The 26754-nt window shown below is 41.1% G+C and overlaps 1 protein-coding gene across 7 annotated transcripts in view; it reads left to right on the forward strand.

The window, feature by feature from the left end:
* CD226 (CD226 molecule) overlaps nucleotides 1–26754 on the forward strand; it is a 110750-nt gene that overhangs the window by 77620 nt on the left and 6376 nt on the right. For all 7 annotated transcript variants that reach the window (XM_069569156.1, XM_069569160.1, XM_069569155.1 and 4 more), the window contains exons 4-5: nucleotides 3065–3412; nucleotides 24658–24757. In XM_069569156.1, coding sequence (XP_069425257.1) covers nucleotides 3065–3412; nucleotides 24658–24757 — 448 coding nt within the window. The remainder of the gene's footprint in view (nucleotides 1–3064; nucleotides 3413–24657; nucleotides 24758–26754) is intronic.

Below are 26754 nucleotides of genomic sequence, written 5' to 3' on the forward strand. Positions count from 1 at the left end.
CCTGGATTACCAGGGAATTCCCAGTACAATATTATTATCTATAGTCTCCATGGTGGCTCAGACAGTAAAGCGTCTGTCTACAATGTGGGAGTCCTAGGTTCCATCCCTGGGTCCAGAAGATCCGCTGGAGAAGGAAATGGCAATCCACTCTAGTACTATTGCCTGGAAAACCCCATAGACAGAGGAGCCTGATAGGCTACAGTCCATGGGGTCGCAAAGAGTCGGACACGACTGAGCGACTTCACTTGCACTATAGTCTCTGTGCTGTACATTACATACTGTTGTTTGTTTATTTTATAACTGGAATTTTGTGCCTCTTAATCCCTTTCCTCTGTTTCACCTAATCCCCCATCTTCTTCCCCACTAGCAATGGCCAGTTTGTTCTCTGTATCTATAAGGTTGCTTCTGGTTTGTTTGTTCATTTGTTTTTCATATAGTATTTATCTTTCTCTAACTTATTTCACTTAGCATGATACCTTCTAGGTCTATCCATGATGTTGCAAAGAGCAAGATTTCATTATTCTTTTTATGGCTGAGTATATTCCATTGTGTGTATATACATCATCTTCTTTATCCATTCATCTGTTGACGGGCACTTAAGTTGCTTCCATAATCTTGGCTGTTGTAAATAATGCTGCAGTGAATTTAGGGGTGCATGCATTTTTTTCAAATAAGTGCTTTCATTTTCTTTGGATAAATACCCAAAAGTGAGGTTGCTGAATCATGTTGTAGTTACATTTTTAATTTTTTGAGGAACCTCTGTACTATTTCCACAGGTCATACCAACTTATTATGTTCCCACCAACGGTGCACAAGGACTTCCGTTTGTCTTCATCCTCACCAATACTGATTATTTCTTGTCTGTTTTATAATAGCCATTCTGGCAAGTGTAAGAAGCTATGTCATTGTGGTTTTGATTTGCATTTCCCTGATGGTTGTTGATGTTGAGCATCTTTTCATGTGTCTGTTGGCCGTGTGTATGTCTTCTTTAGAAATATGTCTGTATTTATGTCTTTATGTATCACATTCTTAATTACTGTAGCGTTATAGAATAGTTTGAAATCATGAAGTGTGATGCCTCCAGCTTTGTTCTTTTCCAAGATTGTTTTGGCTCTGTGGTTCCATATAAATTTTAGAATTATTTGTTCCCTTTATTCTCTTAAAATTATCAGGGACTCCAAAGAGTCTTTTGTTAATATAGCTTATAACTATCAATATTTACTATATTAGATATTAAAATGGTATAAAACTGAAAAGACCAGAACTTACAAATTGTTGTTGTTGTTCAGTCACTTAGTTGTGTCCAACTCTCTGAGACCTCATGGACTGCAGCATGCCAGGATTCCCTGTCCTTCACTATCTCCTGGAATCTGCTCAAACTCATGTCCATTGAGTCAGTGATACTGTCCAGCCATCTCATCCTCTGTTGCCCCCTTCTCCTCCTGCCTTCAGTCTTTACAGGCATCAGGGCTTTTCCCCAAAGAGTCAGTTCTTTGCCTCAGGTGGGCAAAGTTTTGGAGCTTTAGCTTCAGTATCAATCCTTCCAATGAATACTCAGGGTTGATTTCCTTTAGGATTGATAAGCTTGATTTCCCTATAGTCCAAGGGAGTCTCAAGAATCTTATCTAGCACCACAAATTGGAAGCATCAATTCCTCAGTGCTCAGCCTTCTTTATGGTCCAACTCTCACATCCTTACATGACTACTGGAAAAGTCATAGCTTAGACTAGATGGATCTTTGTTGGCAAAGTGACGTCTCTGCTTCTTAATACATTGTCTACATTTGTCATAGCTTTCCTTAGAAGAAGCGTCTTTTAATTTCATGGTTGCAGTCACCATCTGCAGTAATTTTGGAGCACAAGAAAATAAAATCTGTCCATGCTTCCACAGCTCCCCCTTCTATTTGCCATGAAGTGATGGGACCAGATACCATGATCTTAGTTTTTTGAATGTTGAGTTTTAAGCCAGCTTTTTCACTCTCCTCTTTCACCCTCATCAAGAGGCTCTATGATATACTTTTAAATAACTTGTGTGCAGAGTATATCATGTGAAATGCCATATTGATAATTCTCCTGGCAATCTTGATTCCAGCTTGTGATTCATCCAGCTTGGTATTTCACATGATGTACTCTGCATATAAGTTAAATTAGCAGGGTGACAGTATACAGCCTTGACATACTCCTTTCCCAATTTTGAACCAGTCTGTTGTTCCATGTCTGGTTTATAAGTACATATCCCATTAGCCATCAGAGCCTCTGAAAACTTCAGTATATTCCTATATGATGAGTGAATTTCTAAGAATAGATATATTCTTATATAATAAGATTTAAGAAGATAAGTTAAATCTTAATATAACTGTGAAAATGAGTTTGTTATTGCAGGTCTCAGAGCGGGAACTCCCTAGGGTCCTCAGACCACACTATAAGAACTACTGACTTAGATAGTTGGTAATGATTTCCTGAGCACTGTGTGCTAGGTATGCCAGCTATGGTGATAGGGAGGTGGGAAAGTTAAGTAGAGAGCTTTCTTGGTTTCCAGGAATTCATATCACATGTGGGTTATTGCTCTATCTATGCATAAGACAACCTGTATATCTGAAAGATGAGTTTATGTATATATTCTGTGAGAATGATTTGCGCTCTCTTTAATGACCATTAAAGTTTCAGTCGGTAAGGTTACAATCTGTATATTTGATACTCAAACACTCAAAGTGTTTGAGTCACCAGCCTAGCATCACCACAGAACAGTCTTGTGAAACTGAGCCTTTTGATATGGTCACTACCAAGAAAAACTCCAGGGGGTTCAGTTTTGTTCCTATTATATGGTTAACCAAGGAAATGTTGAATATGTGTGAACAACCACATCCTCTTTTCTATTTATGTTCCGGCCTCTTTCAGAAATCCTTTTCTTATAAAAAATGTGTTGAAAAGGTATCATTTACACTCAGTGAGACTATGTTAAATAACATCATTAGTCATCATTTTCATAGAGCTTTCTGGATATCTCCACCCTCATATCCAAGAACTTGAGGACAAAAATGTAATCACTTGCTTGTTCTTTTCAGACAATTTTGAGGATGCTGGGCCACCAAATAGCCAGATGGTCTCAGAACCTGGAAAAAACGTCACGCTCACATGCGAGCCTCGAGAGAACCTTCTGTTGGAAGAAGTGTCATGGGAAAAGATCCAGCCCCAGCAGACTGACCTCTTAATAAGCTGCAACGTGTCCCAGGGAAGAAGTTACACATCCAAGTACCCAAGACAGATACTGAGCAACTGCAACAAAGACATGAAAAAGGCCTTTGTCACCATACCTAATGTTATAGGCTCTGATTCAGGACTCTACCGCTGTGGCTTCAAAGCCAGCCCTGGGGAAAAAGAAAACTTTGTGATAAGATTGACCGTAACCGACGGTGAGTGGGGGGCGCCTATCTCCACGTGTCAAAAATGGGGAAAGCCTGGTGCTGTGGGTCAGTTTCTTTTGTCTTTCTCATGACTTTCTTATACAAAATACCTTTAATGATTGAATTTGGTAAGTTGGGCTTCCATGGTGGCTCAGAGGTTAAAGCATCTGCCTCCAATGCGGGAGACCCGGGTTCGGGTTCGATCCCTGGGTTGGGAAGATCCCCTGGAGAAGAAAATGGCAATCCACTCCAGTATTCTTGCCTGGAGAATCCCATGGATGGAGAAGCCTAGTAGGTTACAGTCCACGGGGTCGCAAAGAGTTGGACACGACTGAGCAACTTCACCTTACCCTTGGTAAGTTGTCAGTTACTGAATGTTATTCTTTATCTTGCTGATCCGTCAATCACAGATATTTTTGGATCTGTCACTTACCAAAAACCCTTTTTAAAAATTAAGTGCATCTGAAAAATGTGTGGTATCAACACCCAATACGTTTTGACTATATAATTTCTTTTTTTAAAAAGGTCTTAAATTTTTTTAAAATTAATTTAATCAATTTATTTCTGGTTGTGCTCGGTCTTTGTTGCTGCACAGGCTTCCCTCGAGTGGCAGCGAGCGTTTCTAGCTGTGGCGCGCCGGCTTCTCATCGTGAGGGCTCCTCTAGTGTGGAACACGGGCTCCAGCGCGTGGGGGCTTCAGTGGTTGTGGCTCCTGGGTTCTAGAGCACAGCTCAATGGCTGCGGCGCCCAGGCTTAGTTGCTCCTTGGCATGTGGGATCCTTCTGGACTAGGCATCGAACCTGTGTCTCCTGCATTGGCGGGCGGACTCTTTACCACTGAGCCACCAGGGAATCCCCTCAGCTATATAATTTCTAACTTTTCAATTCTGTTCAAACTTGCTGACGGTGGTGACTGGGTTTTACCATCTTCGTGGCTCCTCAGCAATGACAGGAAGTTGTTCGATTGGCGTCTGCTGAATCAGCATTGAGTAGAATGTAATACATGCGTGGTAACATGCTTGCTCCTTTGCCAGATCAGAGCTTTGGCTCCCTCACTTGTTTTCAGACCTGGGAGCAGGAACAGACTGTCCTTGGAGCTTTGAAACTGACCTTCAGGGCTTCTCACCTGAGCCGGCTCAAGGCCCAGTGCTTATTTAGTAGTAGTCATTTGTCTGCTGTGTCATAATGAAGCCCTAAAACCTGTGTGAGAGTAAGAAAAAGTGCACCTGCTGAAGTGCAAATACAGAGAGCCTTGTACGGACCTGTGTAGAAGTCAGTCCAGAGGCCTGAGTTATAACCTAGTGGGAGGAAGGCCATCTCAGGCTCCCCCTTCTGCCTCTGGGCAAGAGGAACCTGTCAGAGAAAATAATGTGTATTTACTGATGACAGAAATTTTATTTTCACTCTCTATTTTCCTCCCTCTTCTCCTTCCTTTCTGCTTTCCTTCCCTCCTTTCCTCCTTCCTTCCTTCTCTCCATCCACCCATATCCCTTTCTCCATTACCTTCATGTGCTTCCAGCCACCTCATGTGCTTCAGCCTGTGTGTGGACTTTTGAGTGGAGGCTTCCTAGGACGTGGCTGCCTAGACACTGCATACACGCTGCTTACGCTGCTGCCTAGAGCGCCTTCCTGCTTTGGGAAGAAGAGGAGGTTTCGTGTGTACAGCAGCCTCCGCAGCTGCACCCTGGCAGCTGTGTGTGCGAAGGATGTTCTTGGCCAGAGGTTAGCAGTTGTCAGTATCTGATCACCTTGGACGGCATCAAAGCTTTCTTTGCTTCTCAAGTGAACTAGAGGGTTAATAGAATGTTGAGGAGGGAGGAAATATTCAGGGGAGAAAAATTAACAGAGGTTCTTCATTTTAAATGTTGACTCCATTCCTTCATACATATAGAGAAAATACTTCTTGCATTAAAGAAATACTCTTGCATTATAGAAGTGTTTTTAACACCTGGCCAGAGAAAGAAAGAATAAAAGCAATCATTAAGGCTTCTCTGGTGTCTCAGTTATAAAGAACCCACCTCCCAATGCAGGAGATGCAGGTTCAGTCCCTGGGTGGGGAAGATCCCCTCAAGAAGGAAATGACCACTCCCTCCAGTACATTTGCCTGGAAAATCCCATGAACAGAGGAGCCTGGCAGGCTACAGTCCATGGGGTGGCAAAGAATTGAACATGACTTAACGACTAAACAATAACACAACAACAACAAATCTCTCAGAGCCCAAGATAAGAGAATGTTCTATTCAGAAAATGTCATAACCATTTTCAAACACATCTGAAATAAGATCTTGCCCTTTATATGTTGAAAAAGTTATTATAAACATCTGAAATCCTAGAGAAAAATGGATTCTTAGCAGGTATAGTTATTTAAATAATTAATAAAAATGTCTTTCACTTTATCCAAAAAATGGCTAAATTCCTTGCACAAAGCTATTTATTTTCTCTGTAAATAAGCCACAGACAGTGTTGAAAATGACTGAATGTAATGAACAGAATAGTTAGGGTTCGAGTGTTTTGAATACTTGAAAAATGGATTTTTGACATTCAATTGACAGGTTGAAAGAATATCAACTGGGCCCATTAGTAAAACATTATAATTGAAGAAGATGATAGCTGTTGACTCAATATTTTGGTTTAATTTCTTTTCAAAATAACTATAAGTAAAGATTAAAGGTTAAAAATAATCAGATGGAAAGCAAAAATAGATCACTTGTGTTTCTTTGATATGATTTGATTATTTCAAGTCCTAAGGCTATTTGGTCAAAAATCAATGTAGGGATGAAAGCAGAGAGACAGGTATGAGATGTGGAGGCGATCTAATTTATTTCAACTGTCAAGGGAAAGGTGATGGTGACACAGATTTTGTAAACTGCTGGGCATCCTTTTGTGAGCTCCCATCAACTTCTTTTATAGGATCCAAAAGAGATTTTCATGACTCTTGTATTTTACACACACGCACATGCCCACAAGCCTCTTCCCCTGATTTTGCCCACTTGCATTCATCTTCAGACAAGTACCAGGTACTGAGAGGCCACCAATAGATGATACAATGTCAACTGATACATCGTATATCCAGGCCTTGACTTATTTTGAACAGAGGCAGAAAGTGGCAGAAGCATTTTCTCTGCTGAATGAAATGTTTGTTTCCCCTTCTTTGTATTCAAGACCTGGTAAATAGTCTAAAATGGATCCAGACTGAGATTTCTGAATTTGAAACCTGTCTAGACCAAGGGCCAGGAACAGGGGAAAATGCAGCTATACTTACAATGACCAAAATTATTTTGGACCCTTAATATCCTCTGGATTTTCACTAGTCATGGGAAAAGTATTTTAACTTTCATCAGAAGGATTTTTGAGGTCTTCTAATATTAACTAAATAGCATTCTGACTACAGGTATTTTAGGAACACGTGTACACCCGTGGCAGATTCATGTTGATGTATGGCAAAACCAATACAATATTGTAAAGTATAAAAAATAAACAAATAAAAAAATAAAATAAAATAGAAAAAAATAAAAAGGAGGATCAAAGACATGAGAGCAGTCCTCTCAGAAAGTTTCTGGAGAAGACCTGTTTGTAACTCTGCTAAGAAGTATCCTTCTCCGATCTTTTCCCACTAATGAGGGTATTTAGCTGAACCATTAAGTTTCAAATAAGACTTTGATGATCAGAGCAGAAGAAAGAGTTAAAACAGAATCTGGGGACTTACACAGAACGTGTGGGGAAGGAGGAGTTGTGTGTGTTGGGCTTCGCTGGTGGCTCAGATGGTAAAGAACCTGCCTGCGATGCAGGAGACCCGGGTTAGATCCCTGGGTTGGGGAGATCCCCCAGATAAGGGAGTGGCTACCCACTTCAGTATTCTTGCCTGAAGAATCCCCATGGACAGAGTAGGTGATTGCAATCAAATGACTAGGTTGGTGCTGAGATTCTGAGTTATGGGTTAATACAGGAGGTAATCTCAATTGAATGATAGCTTGGTGAAATTCTGGATGTTGTATAAGAGCAATGAAAGTTACTCTCAATGTTTTATCACAGGTGGCACAAGTTAGTGTTTAAGGATGTGTCAATCAAATAGTATAGAGTAAGAAAGAGACACTGGAGACAAAGGGAGTTCGCTAAGAGCTGGTTGCAACAGTCGGGGCAGCAGCGAGGGAGCTCTCAGATGAACTGCCACTGCCACATTCTGGGTCTTTGGCCCACAAATGGGAGCCCACAGTTTGATAGACAAATTACAAATGGCATATAAATTAGAAAAAGGTAACCCCTTCCCTGCACCGATGTGGATCCAAGCTCATGTACAAGTTTGGTGATGGGCCCCAGGTCCCCTACCGCTCGGCTGGGCACACGTAGCCTGGCGAAGCGGAAAGATGTTGTTGGTCAGATGAGAATGTCAGCCTGTGCTTGTCACCACCTCCACAGTCACTCGCACCTTCCTACTCTCTCCTCTTCCTAACCCATTTACTCATTCTCACCACAGGTACCTCGTTTCCTTTAGAGTTTCGGTCAGATCTCATCATCTTCATGAATATGTAACTTCAAATGATTCCCTGACATTGAACCATTAAGCAGCTTTAATTTCTCAAACTTTTATAGCGGGAAAGGTGATATCCTCAAGTTATTGAGTAACTGCATCTATTTGCAATGACCCAGACCCTTACATTAGAAATTACTTGAATTGAGGATCATGATACCTCTGCTTAGAGATGTCAAAGTATCTTTCCAGAGTATGCTTAGTAAGTAATGCACCCATACTGTGCATGTCGATATTCCTGTGTGTTCTAATAGGAACTATGTCCATTTCATTTTCCAGTTTTCTAGCTGGATCGCTTCTGGTTTTCTTCATCAACACTTAACATTTGAGATTTAGTGTTTGCTAATCAAAAGAAACCTGAGCTCTCAGAAGATCCATTGGAATGTTTGGGGAGAAAATTATCATGAGCTTTGTTTACATATATATCTTTCAAAAAGTATATCTTCTTTTTAAACTTTTCTTGTTGCGCATAGTCTGTATTCAGTTCAGTTCAGTCGCTCAGTTGTGTCTGACTCTTTGGGACCCCATGGACTGCAGCACATTAGGCTTCCCTGTCTATCACCAACTCCCAGAGATTGCTCAAACTCATGTCCATCAAGTCAGTGATGCCATCCAACCATCTCCTCTGTCGTCTCCTTCTCCTCCTGCCTTCAATCTTTTTCAGCATCAGAGTCTTTTCCAGTGAGTCAGCTCTTTGCATGAGGTGGTCAAAGTATTGAAGCTTCAGCTTCAGCATCAGTCCTTCCAATTCTGTGTTAAGGATGTGTAATTACTAGTCAATAGACCTGGAGGATGGAATTTGTAAATGAAGATTGAAGAAGTTTTCACTAGGAAATCATGGGCCCACACCCAAGAGACTCTTCCGTGATCTTTTGTGAGGTATGAGTCGACATGGGTAGTGTCGAGGAGTAGCTGCTCTAGGTTCTAAATGGCTTGCAGGTTCACTGACTCTGGATTCTGTGCTCCTGAGTTGGACTATGAGACTGTTAAGGAAGAGGAATAAATTTCATTTCTTTATTTGAGCTTAGTTTCTGCTAAAATTCACTCTTTTTTTTTTCCAGCTTATTTGGATTTCGAAAGAGTTTGAAGTTGTAGACAAAATATATTTTTTAGGGATTTATTAATCCAGAACTTTCTGACAGACTCTTCTGAATTTATAACAGATGTGACTATCGTAGGCATTGGAAAAGACCCTGAAATGATAGGCATGGTGGCTGTCTGAGCTGGTCCTCGCTGGGCTCCCAAGTAAGCCTGTTTCCATGACCTGATATGATAAACATCTGCCTTTTATGATCTCTTCCTCCAGAGAAAATCATGTCACGATAGCTTATATGCTGGAACCACAGGACTAGAGTCTCAGAGCACCGGTGTTGCAAGTTCAGTATCCTCTACCAATATAGACCACCTATGGTTTTTAGCCCGTTTAGTCGTTATTAAAATCCTGGATGACAACTGGGTATCCAGATGAAACATACTGTTTCCATCATCATAAACAAGTTACCTGTTCAGTTGGGGCCCTCTTATGTCCTTGTAGCTTTACTTTGGGAGGAGGAAACAGCAACCCACTCCTTTATTCTTGCCTGGAAAATCCCATGGACAGAGAAACCTGGTGGGCTACAGTTCATGGGATCGCAAAGAGTCAGACACGACTGAGCGACTGGAGCACACATCACAGCTTTACTTCACATTTGCCTCTGCCCACATCTTTCTTTTATGAGTCACCAAATAATAATTAAAAAAAAAAAGCAAGCAGTCAGTCAGTTTGTTTTATAAGCCCTGCATCTTGATTTATTCATCTTTCCTAAAGCACACAATCCTGGAATTTTGGCCTGAAGTCATTTTTTGTACATACTATATTTATATAGATAAACAAGATATTGAATTGAAAAATGAAAATGGCCAGTTAGTGTCAGAGAGAAGGAAACGCTGAAACTCTCGTGTTAAATTGATCTGATGGAATTCTTGCCTAAGGAACCTTGTTGAGCGTTCACTGTCATCACTCCTGTAAACAAAGCAGTTGGTGGTGTTGTGTGTGTGTGCGCATGCGCGCTCAGTCATGTCCGATTCTTTGTGATGCCATGGACTGTCGCCCTCCAGTTTGCTCTGTTCATGGCATTCTCCAGGCAAGAATACTGGAGTGGGTTGCCATTTCCTCCTGCAGGGGATGTTCCCGACCAAGGGGTTGAACCTATATCACCTACATTGGCAGGTGGATTTTTTTTTTTTTTTTTTTTTACCAATGAGGCACCTGGGAATCCCCAAGTTGATGGTATTAGAAAGCAGCTAATCCTAGGAACTGTTTTTCTTTAAGTGGATCTTCATCCTCAGCCCGAATTTTAAATAATTTTTATAATGCTTTCCTCTCCCTAGAAGCTCAGAGTTCAGGGAGGAATTCAAATTCAGAAAAATGTACTGATTTTGCTCCCACTTAAAATCCATGACCACATTTACCTGAGAGACCTGTCTAATGACACCAACTGCAAAATAGCCATTTGTTCTTCCTTGTCATGTGTGATTTTTTTTTTAAATTTTAAAACATCTGGGAATCGTTAACAGCTTATAATGATCTCTTAGAGCCTTATTAGGAACCGAACGTAGATGATGGTGTGAATTTTTCCCCAAAGGCAAGTAGAAAACTTCTTAAATTTTTAAAAAGACAGTTCTTTGTATAAGGTTAATGGTATTTCATTCTTAATAGAAATTCTAGTTTTAAATATTGCAGTTCAATTAGTCAGACAACTACTTCCAACTTCAACTGAGATATTTTGAACATGTTCTGACCTGACCCTTGACAAGCATTCAAAGGTGACCTAGTTCGTTTTCAGAAGACTATTATTATTTGAAAGAAAAAGAAATGAAGAATAAACGCAGGCCTGTCAGCTGTAGAGATACATTTTTGAACCCCCCATTTGTATTGTAAAGTTATGTATACTGAAATGATTCAGAGTTTTCTTTAAAGGTATTTATTCAATAGCATAGGGCTTCCCTGGTGACTCAGATGGTAAAAAATCCACCTGCAATGCAGGAGACATGGGTTTGATTCCTGGGTCACACAGATCCCCTGGAGAAGGCAATGGCAACCCACCCCAGTATTCCTGCCCGGAGAATCCCATGGACAGCCTGGCGGGCTACAGTCCACTGGGTCACAAAGAGTCAGACACGACTGAGTGACCAACCCTTTCACATTCAACAGAAGAACATGCTTGGATAAATTTTTATAAAATAAATATTTTTCAATCCTCATTGATCCCTCTACACCTTATTTTCAGAATTAATTGAATGTAGTTCACTTTGGCTAAAACTCAGAAGTAACTATGCTGCTCATAATCTTTTAAATATAAGAGTGGTTTTATTTAATTAACCCACAGGAGGCAATTCTTCCTTTCATGGACATAGGGTTGAGCTGTTTTAAGCTCTCCATAGTGCTGGTCAGGCGTGTGAAATGACTTTAGCAAAGGTGAATAGTGAGTGATGAAAAATCCTTATCATTGCAACGATGGACATGGACAAGTAAAGAGTAATTGTTGAGATGAGAAGAAATGATGTTAACAAAGGATAGGATAATTTTTGTGACTTCAAATCAAAGAATCTTAAGGATGTGATGGATATGCAAATGACCCCCAAATCAGGGCCACATAGGAGGCGAGTTTACAAATATAAAGCAATACAGGCTTGCAAAGTGTAATTATTCTCCTGTTTTGTTTTGTTTTTTTTTTTATGTTTTATATTGAGCATTGAGATAAATTCTTCACTCTTTTAATGTGCATATGTGTATATGCATTTGTGAATTAAGATAACTGTGAATATTTGTTAGGAGGAACAATCTGCCAGATGGCAAACATTCAATAAATACATGTGCTTGTGTGGGCAATTTTACACTCACAGGAAACTCACAAATCCCAAATACTTTAATCAAAACAAGTTGTTTTGCTTTTATGTTGATGACTGTCTTTACTTCCTGGTCTAGTAAGTAAAGAGATCAGCTTTGAAATCCAACCATGCAATTCTTTTTTTAATAAAATCACTGGCTATTTTTAAAAATGGAGAGAATGGATGAAGAGTTAAACTCTAGAGGATAAAGCTGTAGATTTTGAAACTATTGCCAGATCCCTTGTTTCTTATAACCAGGCATTGACTTTTACATGTTTTGTAGGGCAATTAGTAAACATTTTTTCATGTAACATAACTTAAAGTTGGACAGAAAAATTAATATTCAGCCCAATGCTTTCTGTTTCATATTCTGAAACTATCTGTATGACATTTATAGCACATTTATATATACGCCTTTATAAATGTCATAGAGTTTGAGGTATAAAGTTTTCTAAGGACCCGAGGGAAAAGTTATAAATAGCAGTTATAAGGACTAAGTGGCACAAGGCTTTGTCTTGGCTGCTGTATTACAGCCTTGCATATTATGTTTATGTCTGTGCCAGTCACTCTAAGACTTACTGATAATTAGTCATGCCGTTGTCACCACAACTCTATTACTATCTACATTTTATGGATGAGGAAGGCGAGGCATGAAGAGCTTAAGAAACTTATTTCAGGCTTCATAGCTAGTAAGGAGTGGGGCTGGGTTTCACAGCCATGAAGATGGGCTCCAGGGTTCTTGTTCTTTACCATGGCACTGAATTACTTCTACAAGCAGAAGGAAAAGAAAACATTACTGCCATCAACAGCAGCATCACAGGAGAAGCTGGCTATGGTGGAGTTCCACAGCCTTGCGCTCTTCCTTTTGGGAAGTGAATAGGTATCATAGATCACCTACTGAACCAACACATGGAGCAGGAGTAGGCAAAGGAAGAGGGGTTTGATCGCTCTATTTTCTTCCAGCCCCTGTGCTTACGTGTGCTCAGGTCATCTAGGTGCTGTGTCTGTGGGTTCCCCACTGACTCGTCCCCTTTCCTGGGGCTTGTGAGTATCGTGAAGTCACGTGAGGGAGGGTGTTCACACAGTCTCACGTTGTTCAGTCACTAAGTCATTACCGACACTTTGCGACCCCCTGGACTGCAGCACACCAGGTCCTTCACTGTCTCCCGGAGTTTGCTCAAAGTCCTGTCCACTGAGTTGGTGATGCCATCCAGCCATCTCATCCTCTGTCACCCCCTTCTCCTCCTCCCCTCAATCTTTCCCAGCATCAGGGTCTTTTCCAATTAGTCAGCTCTATGCATCAGTCTCATGAAGGACAAGCAAAATCAGGTTTCAGGTATTAGGGTCTGGAGGTGAGGGCTGGTCCAGTCCATGCCAGGAACTGATGAGGGAACTTTAGGAGTAACCCCTGAGCAAAGGAGAGTTAAGGTTCTTGCTGGAGAGAACTGGTGAGAGCTCAGCTCTCAGGTGGCTTCTCAGCTTTGCAACCAACTGCCTCCTAGGTCTTCACCAGACCCACCCAATACACTTGCCCCGTGGGAAAGCTCCATTCCCTTGAGCAACTTCCCTGGAATCAGCTCAGAGTTCCCCACATCACCCTCCTTCCGTTTTAAGTCTCTTCCGTCTCCTTCCTCTCAAATCCTGCTCTTCCTCTAGGTCTTGTAGACAATAAACGACCATTGAACCCAGAGCTGGAGTTATTAGCTATCAGAATAAGAGCAGTGAAGGCTTAACCCTCAGAATCTCCCAAGAAAAAGCAAAAGTTTCTTTTCTATGTTAAGTATCCTTTATTTGAACAGCTAAATACATAAAATATTTCAATGGTATGTTATGCCCACCATGTCTTATTGCATGGGTGAAATGTTCATCTGGATTTTAGTGCAACATTTGGAAAATTCCCCATTATAGCCTCTTCGATTAGCATCATAGTGACACTGTAAGGTAGAGTTATACTTGGTTAAACAACAGTAATAACAACAATGTGTTGGGGAATTATTAGAAACAAAATCTTCTCCCTACCCAGAAAACTGCTCCACAAGGGTAGAAGGGAAAGAAAACAATTTTATTATTGAATAAGCATTAAACCAGAATTGTGATATGCGTCACAGGCAGTCCACTAAGAGACTGCAAAGATAGAAGGAAATCTTAACTTCTCATAGAGTCCCACAGATGCAACTATACATATGTTTTCAAGGTAAACAGTAACTAGTCCTTGAGTAGGAGGACTCGGTAACATCATTTGTCTTGCACAGCTCCTCCTAAATTCACCTGGCATCCGGAGTGACCACCTGTGTTGGCTAACTGGCTTTATCCAAAGGAAAAATGAGCTTTTTAGATCTTTACAGCTGGAGGTCATTTTGTACCTTGAAGCATGGTGCCCTTGGAACTTAGACTCCTGTCTTCCCACAGAACTGGAAGATATGGGCTCTCTCTTCCTTGATTGCATTTCAAAGAGATGGCCCTGATTTATCAGAGCGAAAGGATACACAGCAATATCAGCTAATGGAAAAGATGGGCGGGGCAAAGTCAGGATTGGCTGATTCCCAGAAAGAAAACAGGTGTTTAGCATAAACCACATTGTATCAACAGTTTGGACTCAATAAACTACCTTGGCAGTTAAGAAAAGGTGAGAATGCTCTCCAAACTCAACTTCCCACACACCAGCCAAGGGCAAACCTTGTAAGCAGGGCTTTCTAAGGACAGTGGTCTTGGGGCTGCTACAGACTCCTTTCTGCACACTGATTCACCACGGAAGTGAGCAAGATGTGTGCAGGTCTTAACATTCTTGTTGTTTTTCAGTAGCTCAGTCATGTCTGACTCTTTGTGACCCCATGGATTGCAGCATGCCCGGCTTCCCTGTCCTTCACCATCTCCTAGAGCTTGCTCAAACTCATGTCCATCGAGTCAGTGATGACATCCAACCACCTCATCCTCTATCGTCCCCTTCTCCTGCCTTCAATCTTTCCCAGCATCTGGGTCTTTTCTAATGAGCTGGCTCTTTGCATCAAGTGGCCAAAGTATAGGCGCTTCAGCTTCAACATTGGTCCTTCTAATGAATATTCAGAATTGATTTCCTTTAGGATTAACTGGTTTGATCTCCTTTTAGTCCAAGGGATTCTCAAGAGTCTTTTCAACACCACAGCTCAAAAGCATCAATTCTTTGGTGCTCAGCTTTCTTTATAGTCCAACTCTCACATCCATACATGACTACTTGAAAAACCATAGCTTTGATTAGATGGACCTTTGTCGGTAAAGTAACACCTCTGCTTTTTAATATGCTGTCCAGGTTGGTCATAGCTTTTCTTCCAAGGAGCAAGTGTCTTTTAATTTCGTGGCTGCAGTCACCATCTGCAGTGATTTTGGAACCCAAGAAAATAAAGTCTGTCGCTGTTTCCATTGTTTCCTCATCTATTTGTTGTGAAGTGATGGGCCTGGATGCCATGATCTTAATTTTTTGAGTGTTGAATTTTAAGCCAGCTTTTTAACTCTCCTCTTTCACCTTCATCAAGAGGCTCTTTAACTCCTCTTTGCTTTCTGCTATACAACAAAGGGATTCAGTTATATTAATACAAATATATATACATATATACTCTTTTCCACTATGGTTTATTATAGAATATTGAATATAGTTCTCTCTGCTATACAGTAGACCTTGTTGTTTATCCATTCTATGCATAATAGCTTGCATTTGTTGCTCTGAACTCCTAATCCACCCCTCCCCCATCCCCACTCCCTTGGCAATGAGTCTGTTCTCCTAGTCTGTGAATCTGTTTCTGTGTCATAGATAAGTTCATTTGTGTCATATTTTACTTTACTTTTACTTTTTTTTTTAGTTTCAGCATTTTATTATACTTGTTTTTAATTAATTTTATTGGAGTATAGTTGACTTACAGTGTTGTGTTGTGTCATACTTTGGATTCTGCATGCATGATACCTTTATTTTGAGGAGAAATAGTTACTATTCACTCTGAAGAAAAATTAGAGGTTGATGTCACGGTCCTTTAATTCTCTGCAAATAATTTATTCCCTAGGACCTTCTTGCTATAAAACAGGGAAAGGTTTCTGAAATACAGAGAGTATAAAATTGATTTGCACAAAGAAGTTTGACCTTTGAAAACTTGGAACCATATTACCATGCCAAAAACTGCTTGATGCATATTTCAGGCATATAGGAAAGTTCAACAAACTCAAAGCTACCTTTATTTCCAGGGGTCCCCGAAACGGACAGGCATCCTACACATGTTTATCAACACCCCTTTTACCTTTCCCCAGAAAGGTGAATCTAGTTACAGAAACAAACACCCTTGGTTTTACATGATTAGAATAACATGGAATTTCAACATGAAAGAACAGAAGTTAGTTACTTAACTCTGATTTTGAATGCATGCATACAAAATTAGCACACTCTTGATGATTTACGTTATGTGGTGCTCAAATATATAAAGCACCTCTACATGTTTTATCTATTCAGTTCAGTCGCTCAGTAGTGTCCAACTCTTTGCGACCCCATGAATCACAGCACGCCAGGCCTCCCTGTCCATCACCAACTCCCGCAGTTCACTCAGACTCATGTCCATCGAGTCAGTGATGCCATCCATCCATCTCATTCTCTGTCGTCTCCTTCTCCTCCTGCCCCCAATCCCTCCCAGGATCAGAGTCTTTTCCAATGAGTCAACTCTTCGCATGAGGTAGCCAAAGAACTGGAGTTTCAGCTTTAGCATCATTCCCTCCAGAGAAATCCCAGGGCTGATCTCCTTCAGAATGGACTGGCTGGATTTCTTTGCAGTCCAAGGGACTCTCAAGAGTCTTCTCCAACACCACAGTTCAAAAGCATCAATTATTCGACGATCAGCTTTCTTCACAGTCCAACTCTCACATCCATACATGACCACTGGAAAAACCATAGCCTTGACTAGATGGACCTTTGTTGGCAAAGTAATGTCTCTGCTTTTCACATGCTATCTAGGTTGGTCATAACTTTTCTTCTAAGGAGTAAGTGTCTTTTAATTTCATGGCTACAGTCACCATCTGCAGTGATTTTGGAGCCCCAAAAATAAAGTCTGACACTGTTTCCACTGTTTCCCCATCTATTTCCTATGAAGTGATGGGACCAGATGCCATGATCTTCGTTTTCTGAATGTTGAGATTTAAGCCAACTTTTTCCCTCTCCACTTTCACTTTCATCAAGAGGCTTTTTAGTTCCTCCTCACTTTCTACCATAAGGGTGGTGTCATCTGCATATCTGAAGTGATTGATATTTCTCCTGGAAATCTTGATTCCAGCTTGTGATTCTTCTAGTCCAGCATTTCTCATGATGTACTCTGCATATAAGTTAAATAAGCAGGGTGACAATATACAGCCTTGACGTACTCCTTTTCCTATTTGGAACCAGTCTGTTGTTCCATGTCCTAACTGTTGCTTCCTGACCTGCATACAGATTTCTCAAGAGGCAGGTCAGGTGGTCTGGTATTCCCATCTCTCTCAGAATTTTCCACAGTTTATTGTGATCCACACAGTCAAAGGCTTCAGCATAGTCAATAAAGCAGAAATAGATGTTTTTCTGGAACTCTCTTGCTTTTTCCATGATCCACCGGATGTTGGCAATTTGATTTCTGCTTCCTCTGCCTTTTGTAAAGCCAGCTTGAATATCTGGGAGTTCATGGTTCACTTATTGCTGAAGCCTGGCTTGGAGAATTTTGAGCATTACTTTACTAGCCTGTGAGATGAGTGCAATTGTGTGGTAGTTTGAGCATTCTTTGGCATTGCCTTTCTTTGGGATTGAAATGAAAACTGACGTTTTCCAGTCCTGTGGCCACTGCTGAGTTTTCCCAATTTGCTGGCATATTGAGTGCAGCACTTTCACAGCATCATTTTTCAGGATTTGAAAGAGCTCAACTGGAATTCCATCACCTCCACTAGCTTTGTTCGTAGTGATGCTTTCTAAGGCCCACTTGACTTCACATTCCAGGATGTCTGGCTCTAGATGAGTGATCACACTATCGTGATTATCTTGGTCATGAAGATCTCTTTTGTATAGTTCTTCTGTGTATTCTTGCGACCTCTTCTTAATATCTTCTTCTTCTGTTAGGTCCATACCATTTCTGTCCTTTATCGAGCCCATCTTTGCATGAAATGTTCCCTTGGTGTCTCTAATTTTCTTGAAGTGATCTTTAGTCTTTCCCATTCTGTTCTTTTCCTCTATTTCTTTGCATTGATTGCTGAAGAAGGCTTTCTTACCTCTTCTTGCTATTCTTTGGAACTCTGCATTCAGATGCTTATATCTTTCCTTTTGTCCTTTGTTTTTTGCCTCTCTTCTTTTCACAGCTCTTTGTAAGGCCTCCTCAGACAGCCATTTTGCTTTTTTGCATTTCTTTTCCTGGGGATGGGCTTCATCCCTGTCTCCTGTACAATGTCACAAACCTCATTCCATAGTTCATCAGGCACTCTAGCTATCAGATCTAGGCCCTTAAGTCTATTTCTCACTTCCACTGTATAATCATAAGGGATTTGATTTAGGTCATACCTAAGTGGTCTAGTGGTTTTCCCTACTTTCTTCAATTTAAGTCTGAATTTGGCAGTAAGGAGTTCATGATCCATAGCCACCCCCATAGCCACTCTGGTGTTGATTTCATCATCATTTTGCAGTTGCTAAGACAAGTGTCCAGAAGTTGATGCGTCTTGTATTGGGGTCTTCCAGGGAAAAGAATTAGAAGACAGAACTTAGACCCCAAGGCTTGCCTTCTCAATCTGTTCTTTTCAGCAAATCAATATCTTGCTTGGGACAGATTGGATATTTGCATCGTACCGTTAGTAAACAATTGGAATCGACCTGATAATGCTGAGTCTGTCCACTAACACATCCATCCTGTGGGAACACACATACCCTGTGTATATCCCGTCTGTACCTAGAGGGAACTTGAATACTTCTCCTTTTTAATGGGGTAATTCAACGCAGATAACTTTTACTGGTATCTACCATGACCTTTCCAGAGCTGGCTAGAGAGAGGGTCAGGACCTGTGAGTTTTTCCCAGCATGTTATTTTGATCCAGATATTTAGGTTTTGAATTACCTGGTCTCCCCACTCCCTGACCCCACCCCAGACCGTAATAAAGGATGAACTGTAAACATCAATCCCTGCTCTTGCCCGCCTGGCTCTGAGGAATGGACCAGGAAGCATTTCTATTCAAGCCTTTCTAAAGAAAGGTTTATAACTCAGCCATAAATACTTGTCATCGGCAGAAACGTAGCTGGGAGGGCTGCAGTCCTGGAGTAAATTATTCATTTATATCTCTCACTGACGTGCTTTAAATTGTTTTAACTGTATTTATCTTTTCTGATGGGTGGGAAAATAATGGCTTTATGGTTCACGACACTTTTGTCCTCCCATGAATCAACACAGCATGGGGATGAAAATCGAAAAAAAAAAAAAATCAGCCAAAAAGTGGCTGCCTGAGATGAGACAGTAATTCTTCTTTCTTTAAGAGAGGGGCTTGAGGGCTGACATTACTCAAGTTAGGATCTAGTAGCAGAATTTAGGAAAAAGTCAGCATTAGGAACTATTGAGTGACTCCCTAAAGCTTCCACCACCGTTTGCTTTTCCCTTTTGTTTCTGGTTTTAGTCACAGAGGGCCCAGCAAGTTGTGTGGTTACACTAGCCCCGGCAAGTATGGTTCACATTAATGCAGCCGAGGAGTGGGAGGCACAGAAGAGGTAAAAGATAGGATTACCTATGGACTGCCCTGGCAGGCCAGTGGTTAAGACTTCATACTTCCAATGCAGGGGGCACAGGTTTAATCCCTGCTTGGGGAACTAAGATCTAACATGCTGCACTGCGTGGCCAAAAAAATTAAAAACAGAAAGAAAGAAAGAAAGAAAGAAAGAAAAAATTTTAAAAAGTAGTATTGGCTTTAGGCCGAGATATCTGGATTGTCATACCTCTGCAGTATGATTGAATCTCTACCAGACTCTCATGATTTTTGTTTTTACCCACCATTTCATCTCTAATGTCAAGTACACACTGTGCCTTAAAACACTCCGTGTTAAAAAATGAGTGAGTAAGATGGATCTGAGTCCAACATTTGCTAGAGAGGTTAAAAAGAGCCAACATACTTCACATGAAAAAATGTGAAGAATCTGAAAATTTGATTTTGGTTTTATAAGTGAGCAGCGTGAAACAAATCACCGTACTTTTTAGCGGTTTCTATTTAATTATTGTAATGGAGAGCTTAACAAAGAAAGCCATTGTGATTCTTAAGCGTTCTGAGTCCAGTTCTGCAGAGAAACTCTCTACGTCCTGCACTTTAAATATAACCATTAAAAACTGGCAGAGTTTTAAGCAGGCAGACCTCTAAGTTTTTCTACTGTTGGTTTTTTTTTTTTTTCTGATTATTATCATTTAGTACATTTGGAAAATAGCAAAAAGCCTAAAGAAATATTGCTTTTAATTCTATTCCCTGAAGCTCATCACTTTGAAACTGTGGCATGCTGTTTTCTGGCAGGCTTTTTTTTCTCATAAGTTCTATCCTCTATTGAGATATCTTAGCATACGCATTTGTGAATTCTGGATTTGAAATTTTACTTAACTTTCTATCTAGAGTCAACAGTTTTCCATTTCATTGGAATTCTTTACATTCATCATTCTAATGTCCAGGCCCTGATTCTCAAAGAGGTGGCCCCAAACCAGCACCACACAGGACCTGCAAATTCTAGGATCCTCCCAGCCCTGTGTGCTCAGTTGCTGAGTCATGTCCGACTCTTCGTGACCCACAGACAGTAGCCCACCAGGCTCTTCTGCCACCAGGCCCTTCTCTCCATGGAATTCTCCAGGCAAGAAGACTGCGGTGGGTTGCCTTTTCCTTCTCTAGGGCATCTTCCCAACCCAGGGATTGAACTCGAGTCACCTGTGTCTCCTGCATTGACAGGCGGATTCTTTACCACTCGCACCACCTGGGAAGCCCTCCCTAGCCTACTGAGTCAAAAACTCCGAGGGGACCACTCAACCATCTGCAGTTTAACAAGCCCCCTAGTGATGCTAGTTACATTTGAGACCCTCCGCTATGTAGTCTTGCTTTAGTCTGCTCTCGGAAAATAAGGATTTTTTTTTTTTTGCTGTTCTAAATGTTTCACAAAACTCTTTGTTCACATTTCTGAATGTTTTTATAGAGAAAAAATTGATCAAATGTGCAAGCAGCTCATGAAAGGATCGATGTACAGAGAATGCTTTATTCCTAGAGGCTGGTCGTGGTAGATTTTGCTCCCTAGATTGAACATGAGGTCATCCATCTTGCCACTGGCTTCCTTTCATGCAAATTTAAGTGCTTTGGTTAATAAGTTATCCACATCCTTCTCATTGTCTTGCTTAGTTTTCTCTTAATAACAAGGGTCTGTTAAAGATGCTAACTGATTTTCTTGTTGCTGTATGTTGTTTGTGATGACTTTGACCTCCAGATACTTTTCATTTTGACCCAGTTGATCCTATGTATTTGCTTATTTGTATAAACTGGAAACTCATTTCTCATTGCAGAGATTAAATAATACTCACATTTTTCTCATGTTTACATTTAAACATTTAGATCTCTGTAGTCCACCCAGATTGGTTTTCTTTCTTTTTTTTACTGTAATTAAGATCTAAATAATATTTCAGAAAGTAGGTAAATTATTTCCCCAGAGTACTGTCAATGAATTTTTTGATCATAACAGTCACATGAGTGTATGTTCCTCGGTTCTTTGTATTGTCACAACAAAGATTTGGAGTGACGGACATTAAAGCCCCCTCACATGTCACAGCTCTCAGGTCTCGAAAGGACCATGTTATAGCTCTTAGACAAATCAGTGTTACATCTCTATTTTATTTAGAAGACAGCAGGAAAATCCATCTCTGAGGTGTGAGGGCACATGGATCCAAAGATGTGAAGAGAAGAGCGCCCCAGCATGCGGGGTGGGGGGAGAGAGAGAGAGAGAGAGAGCTAGCTTTGGTTCCTCTTTTCATATGTTTATCTCTCCCTGGGCCTGTCCTATGTAAATTGGGCCAGCCAGGAGTGTTGTTTGTTTTACCTGAGGTCCTCACTCCGGTCCACGGACCTTCTTTTGTTTTATTTTCGCAGGCTTTTCCCTTCTTTGTCTTTTAGCCACCGCCATTTTGGACTCCTTTTCCCTATTCTGCCTACCTAAGCCATGCCCGCGGGGCAACCCAAGACGGGCGGGTCATGGTGGAGAGGTCTGACAGAATGTGGTCCACTGGAGAAGGGAATGGCAAACCACTTCAGTATTCTTGCCTTGAGAACCTCATGAACAGTATGAAAAGGCAAAATGATAGGATACTGAAAGAGGGACAGGGAGGCCTGGTGTGCTGTGATTCATGGGGTCTCAAAGAGTCGGACATGACTGAGTGACTGAACTGAACTGAACAATAACTTTCATTTTTTTCTTTCACGATTGTTCATTTGACTTAACCTGAGCATCTACTGTATTCAAATTATGTCAACATAGCAACTGTGGTCCTTTTATAAGCCTGTGTTACAATGTAGAATAACTTCAGATATTTTGTTTACTTTTTAAAATGTGCCAAGAACTGAAAAATGCTAATTTATTATTTGATTGGGAGAAAATTCCCTTGTTCCTTTTGCAGTGGTGATTCAATATATTTTTGTTCTGAATAAATTTCACTGTTCTTCTCCCCATCATATCTGAACAAAACCCCACCTTAGATGCTACATACGAGGTCTTTAAAGTGTTCGTATATTTTTCTACCTTTATTCACCTTATAGGTTAAACAAATTTATAGAGTAAAAATAATGTTTATTATAGGATTTAGTCTTTCTTTGCAGTAAACCTTACCAAAGAATGAGTGAAGTAAACTTTGAGCTCTTATCATGAAAGAAAATCTCAGCTAAATAGGGAGCCAGGAAGGAAGAAATCATCTGAATGAGAGATTGGGAAGACTGCTATGAAAAGCATGGTTTTCAGGATGCCATGGGATTCCAGACAGCCTGGGAATCAGGAAATTAAAGCTCAGTTTCAAGAGGATGGGCAGTTGTGCTGGTCTCTGCCATAGCTGCCCCTTTTCTGCAGGAGGGGGGCCTGGAAAATTTGCCACCTAAAGAGAGATGGCCATAAAGACAGTACCTTGGTTTCCATTCAATCCCACTTCCATCAACAACATATTCTGATGTCTTCTTGCAACGAGCTCTGTGGGTGGCGGTGGGTGAGAGGTGCTGTGGGCAGGAGGACATCTGAAAGATGAGATGGTCTCTGATCTCATGGGATCTCGGTCCAGAGGGGAGCAAATATTGCTCATTTGAATATTGCCTCATTAGACTCTTATCCCAACTCCGAGATGTAATTAGGAGTGTTGGCATCACTTGACAGTTGGAGGAAGGCAGGCAGAGAAGGTTAGGAATTTGCTGGTGGTCAAATAGCTAAATAGTGAAAGAATCAGTGTGAAAATTTCAGATTTTCCCCGATTGCTGGTCTGTCCAGTTAATACCTGAGTTGGAAAAGTAACATACTTTTCTTGATTATTTTTATGCTAAACTGTCATTAAGTAGACAGTATTTCTTAAGCAAAATTCTATTTACAGATATCAAAATTACATACTGTTGTGATGTACTTATTATTATCAGAACTAAGGAGTAATCTTCATTTTTTAAAAAAGATTTTTTTTTAATGTGGACCATTTAGAAAGTCTTTGTTGAATCTGTTACAATATTGCTTCTGTTTTATATTTTGGGGTTTTGACTGTAAAGCATGTGGAATCTTAGTTCACTGACTAAGCATTGAACCTTCATCCCTTGTAGTGGAAGGCAAAGTCTTAACCGTTAGATCACCAGGGAAGTACCAGCAGTAATCTTCATTTATATTTTAGTTTGATAGTTTTTTTTTCCTACTAAAGATTCTGTGTTTCTGATTGGGAGTTCATTAGAATGAAGTGCTACCTACCGTGAATAAGTGCTTTCTATTCTTATTCTTCTTAAGGTATCAAACCCACTATTAGATCAAGGAAGTAAGGAAAATCTGTGAGGAGTCAGAGATATTTAGGTGACTCTGAAAGAAGAAGTCTTTTCCCCCTACTCATCCTATGTTTTTTAAATTGGATTCTTTGTTTTATATACATTGTTATTCTGTGATGATTAACATTCCATGGGAAATAGATGGAGAAACAGTGGAAACAGTGTCAGACTTTATTTTTTGGGGCTCCAAAATCACTGCAGATGGTGATTGCAGCCATGAAATTAAAAGATGCTTACTCCTTGGAAGAAAAGTTATGACCAACCTAGATAGCATATTCAAAAGCAGAGACATTACTTTGCTGACTAAGGTTCATCTAGTCAAGGCTATGGTTTTTCCGGTAGTCATGTATGGATGTGAGAGTTGGACTGTGAAGAAGACTGAGCGCCGAAGAGTTGATGCTTTTGAACTGTGGTGTCGGAGAAGACTCTCGAGAGTCCTTTGGACTGCAAGGAGATCAGCCCTGGGATTTCTCTGGAAGGAATGATGCTAAAGATGAAACTCCAGTACTTTGGCCACTTCATGCGAAGAGTTGACTCATTGGAAAAGACTTTGATGCTGGGAGGGATTAGGGGCAGGAGAAGAAGGGGACGACCGAGGATGAGATGGCTGGATGGCATCACTGACTCGATGAACGTGAGTCTGAGTGAACTCCAGGAGTTGGTGATGGACAGGGAGGCCTGGTGTGCTGCGATTCATGGGGTCACAAAGAGTCAGACACGACTGAGTGACTGAACTGAACTGAACTGAACTGAACATACCCTTTTTAAATTTTCCCAACTTCCTCTCTATTCTAGCTTTAGCTGAATTCCTAATTCCTCCTATAATTCATTTGTTTTTTTCCTCCTAGGTGAAACCAAGAACACATACATCCCCTTTGTGGCTGGTGGGGCAGTTCTGCTGTTGCTGTTGGTCCTAATTACCCCCATCGCTGTCATTACTTATAAGAGGTGAGTACTGGAACTCCTCCTGAGTAATTCTGATGCTCGAATTTCTCTATTAATGACCCAGTAGCTGGCTGAGCTGTCTTAGGACTCATGCACTGAGGCCACGTCCTTTAAACGCTGGTCTTAAAGGTAGAGGAGGAGCAGGGGCTGTGGAGGTGTTAGAGGAGAAGGCTAGAGCAGTTCATCTCAGAATTAGGAGGAGTGGGCCGTCTGCCCCCTCATCCACAGGTTCAACTGCCTGTCTGCAGCTGTATCTGTCTTCTTCCTCCTGCAAACACAAAAGGCTGGCAGGTGAGGCGCGAGGTGTGTGTGTGTGACAGAGGGGTCGGGGAGGGGTGGATTCTGAGGACAAGACCAGGGCTGAACACTCGTTACACGTGTGCTTGGTCATGTCCAACTCTTTGCTCCCCAGGAACTGTAGCCACCAGGCTCCTCTGTCAGTGGGATTCTCCAGGCAAGAACACTGGAGCGGGTTGCCATTTCCTCCTCCAGGGGTCTTCCTGACCCAGGGATCTATCCTGCATCTCTTGTGTCTCCAGCATTGGCAGGCAGGTCCTTTATCACTGCACCACCTGGGAACCCCCAACACCTTCATTTATTCATTCATCAAATATTTATTCTGACCACGGTGAAGGAGATGTGATGGCATGCACATTCTAATAAGCAAACAATGTGATTTTAAATGGTTATATAATGTCTGAAACAAGTCATATAGGTGCCTTTATTACAGATTATTGAGAAGAAAGTAGTTGGGAGGGGCTACCCTAGAGAGAGCAGGGGGTCACCTGGCCTCTTCTAAAGTCTCCTACCTTTTATTGTCTATGACACACTTGGGGAATTTTCTAGGATGTTCTTGGTTAGCCGTTCCCTCCTAGCTGCCCCACATTCATCAACTCACCAGTCTAGGTATTTGTTGCAATCTTATTTGTAGTCACATTGGGTTGGAATCATTCCTTGTAACTCGTGATTCTAACTAATGTATTAATCTATTTATTAAGTTATTTTTAATTGGATAGTTGCTTTACCATGTTGTGCTGGGTTCTGCCATGAAACAAGCTGAATCAGTTACTTGTGTATGTATTCGGTTTGGTTCAGTTGCTCAGTTGTGTCTGACTCTTTGCAACTCCATGGACTGCAGAATGCCCTCCCTGTCCATCACCAACTCCCGGAGCCTGCTCAAACTCATGTCCATTGAGTCGGTGATGCCATCCAACCATCTCATCCTCTGTCGTCCCCTTCTCCTCCTGCCTTCAATCTTTCCCAGCATCAGGATCCTTTCCAATGAATCAGTTCTTCGCATCAGGTGGCCAAAGTATTGGACCTTCAGCTTTAGCATCAGTCCTTCCAATGAATATTGACGACTGATTTCCTTTAGGATGGACTGTTTGGATCTCCTTTGCAGTCCAAGGTACTCTTAAGGGTCTTCTCCAACACCACACTTCAAAAGCATTAATTTTTCGGCGCTCAGCTTTCTTCACAGTCCAACTCTCACATCCGTACATTACCACTGGAAAAACCATAGCTTTGATTAGACAGACCTTTGTTGGCAAAGTAATGTCTCTGCTTTTTAATAAGCTGTCTAGGTTGGTCCTAACTTTTTGTCCAAGGAGCAAGCGTCTTTGAATTTCATGGCTGCAATCACCATCTGCAGTGATTTTGGAGCCCCTCCAAAATAAAGTCTGTCACTGTTTTCATTGTTTCCCCATCTATTTCCTGTAAAGTGATGGGACCAGATGCCATCCATGATCTTAGTTTTCTGAATGTTGAGCTTCAAGCCAACTTTTTCACTCTCCTCTTTGACTTTCATCAAGAGACCCTTTAGTTCCTCTTTGCTTTCTGCCATAAGGGTGGTGTCATCTACATATCTGAGGTTATTGATATTTCTCCTGGCAATCTTGATTCCAGCTTGTGCTTCATCTAGCCCAGTGTTTCTCATGATATACTCTGTGTATAAGTTAAATAAGCAGGGTAACAATATAGTCTTGTCATACTCCTTTCCT

Source organism: Ovis canadensis, chromosome 23, assembly GCF_042477335.2.
Source record: "Ovis canadensis isolate MfBH-ARS-UI-01 breed Bighorn chromosome 23, ARS-UI_OviCan_v2, whole genome shotgun sequence".
NCBI classification, from domain to species: domain Eukaryota; kingdom Metazoa; phylum Chordata; class Mammalia; order Artiodactyla; family Bovidae; genus Ovis; species Ovis canadensis.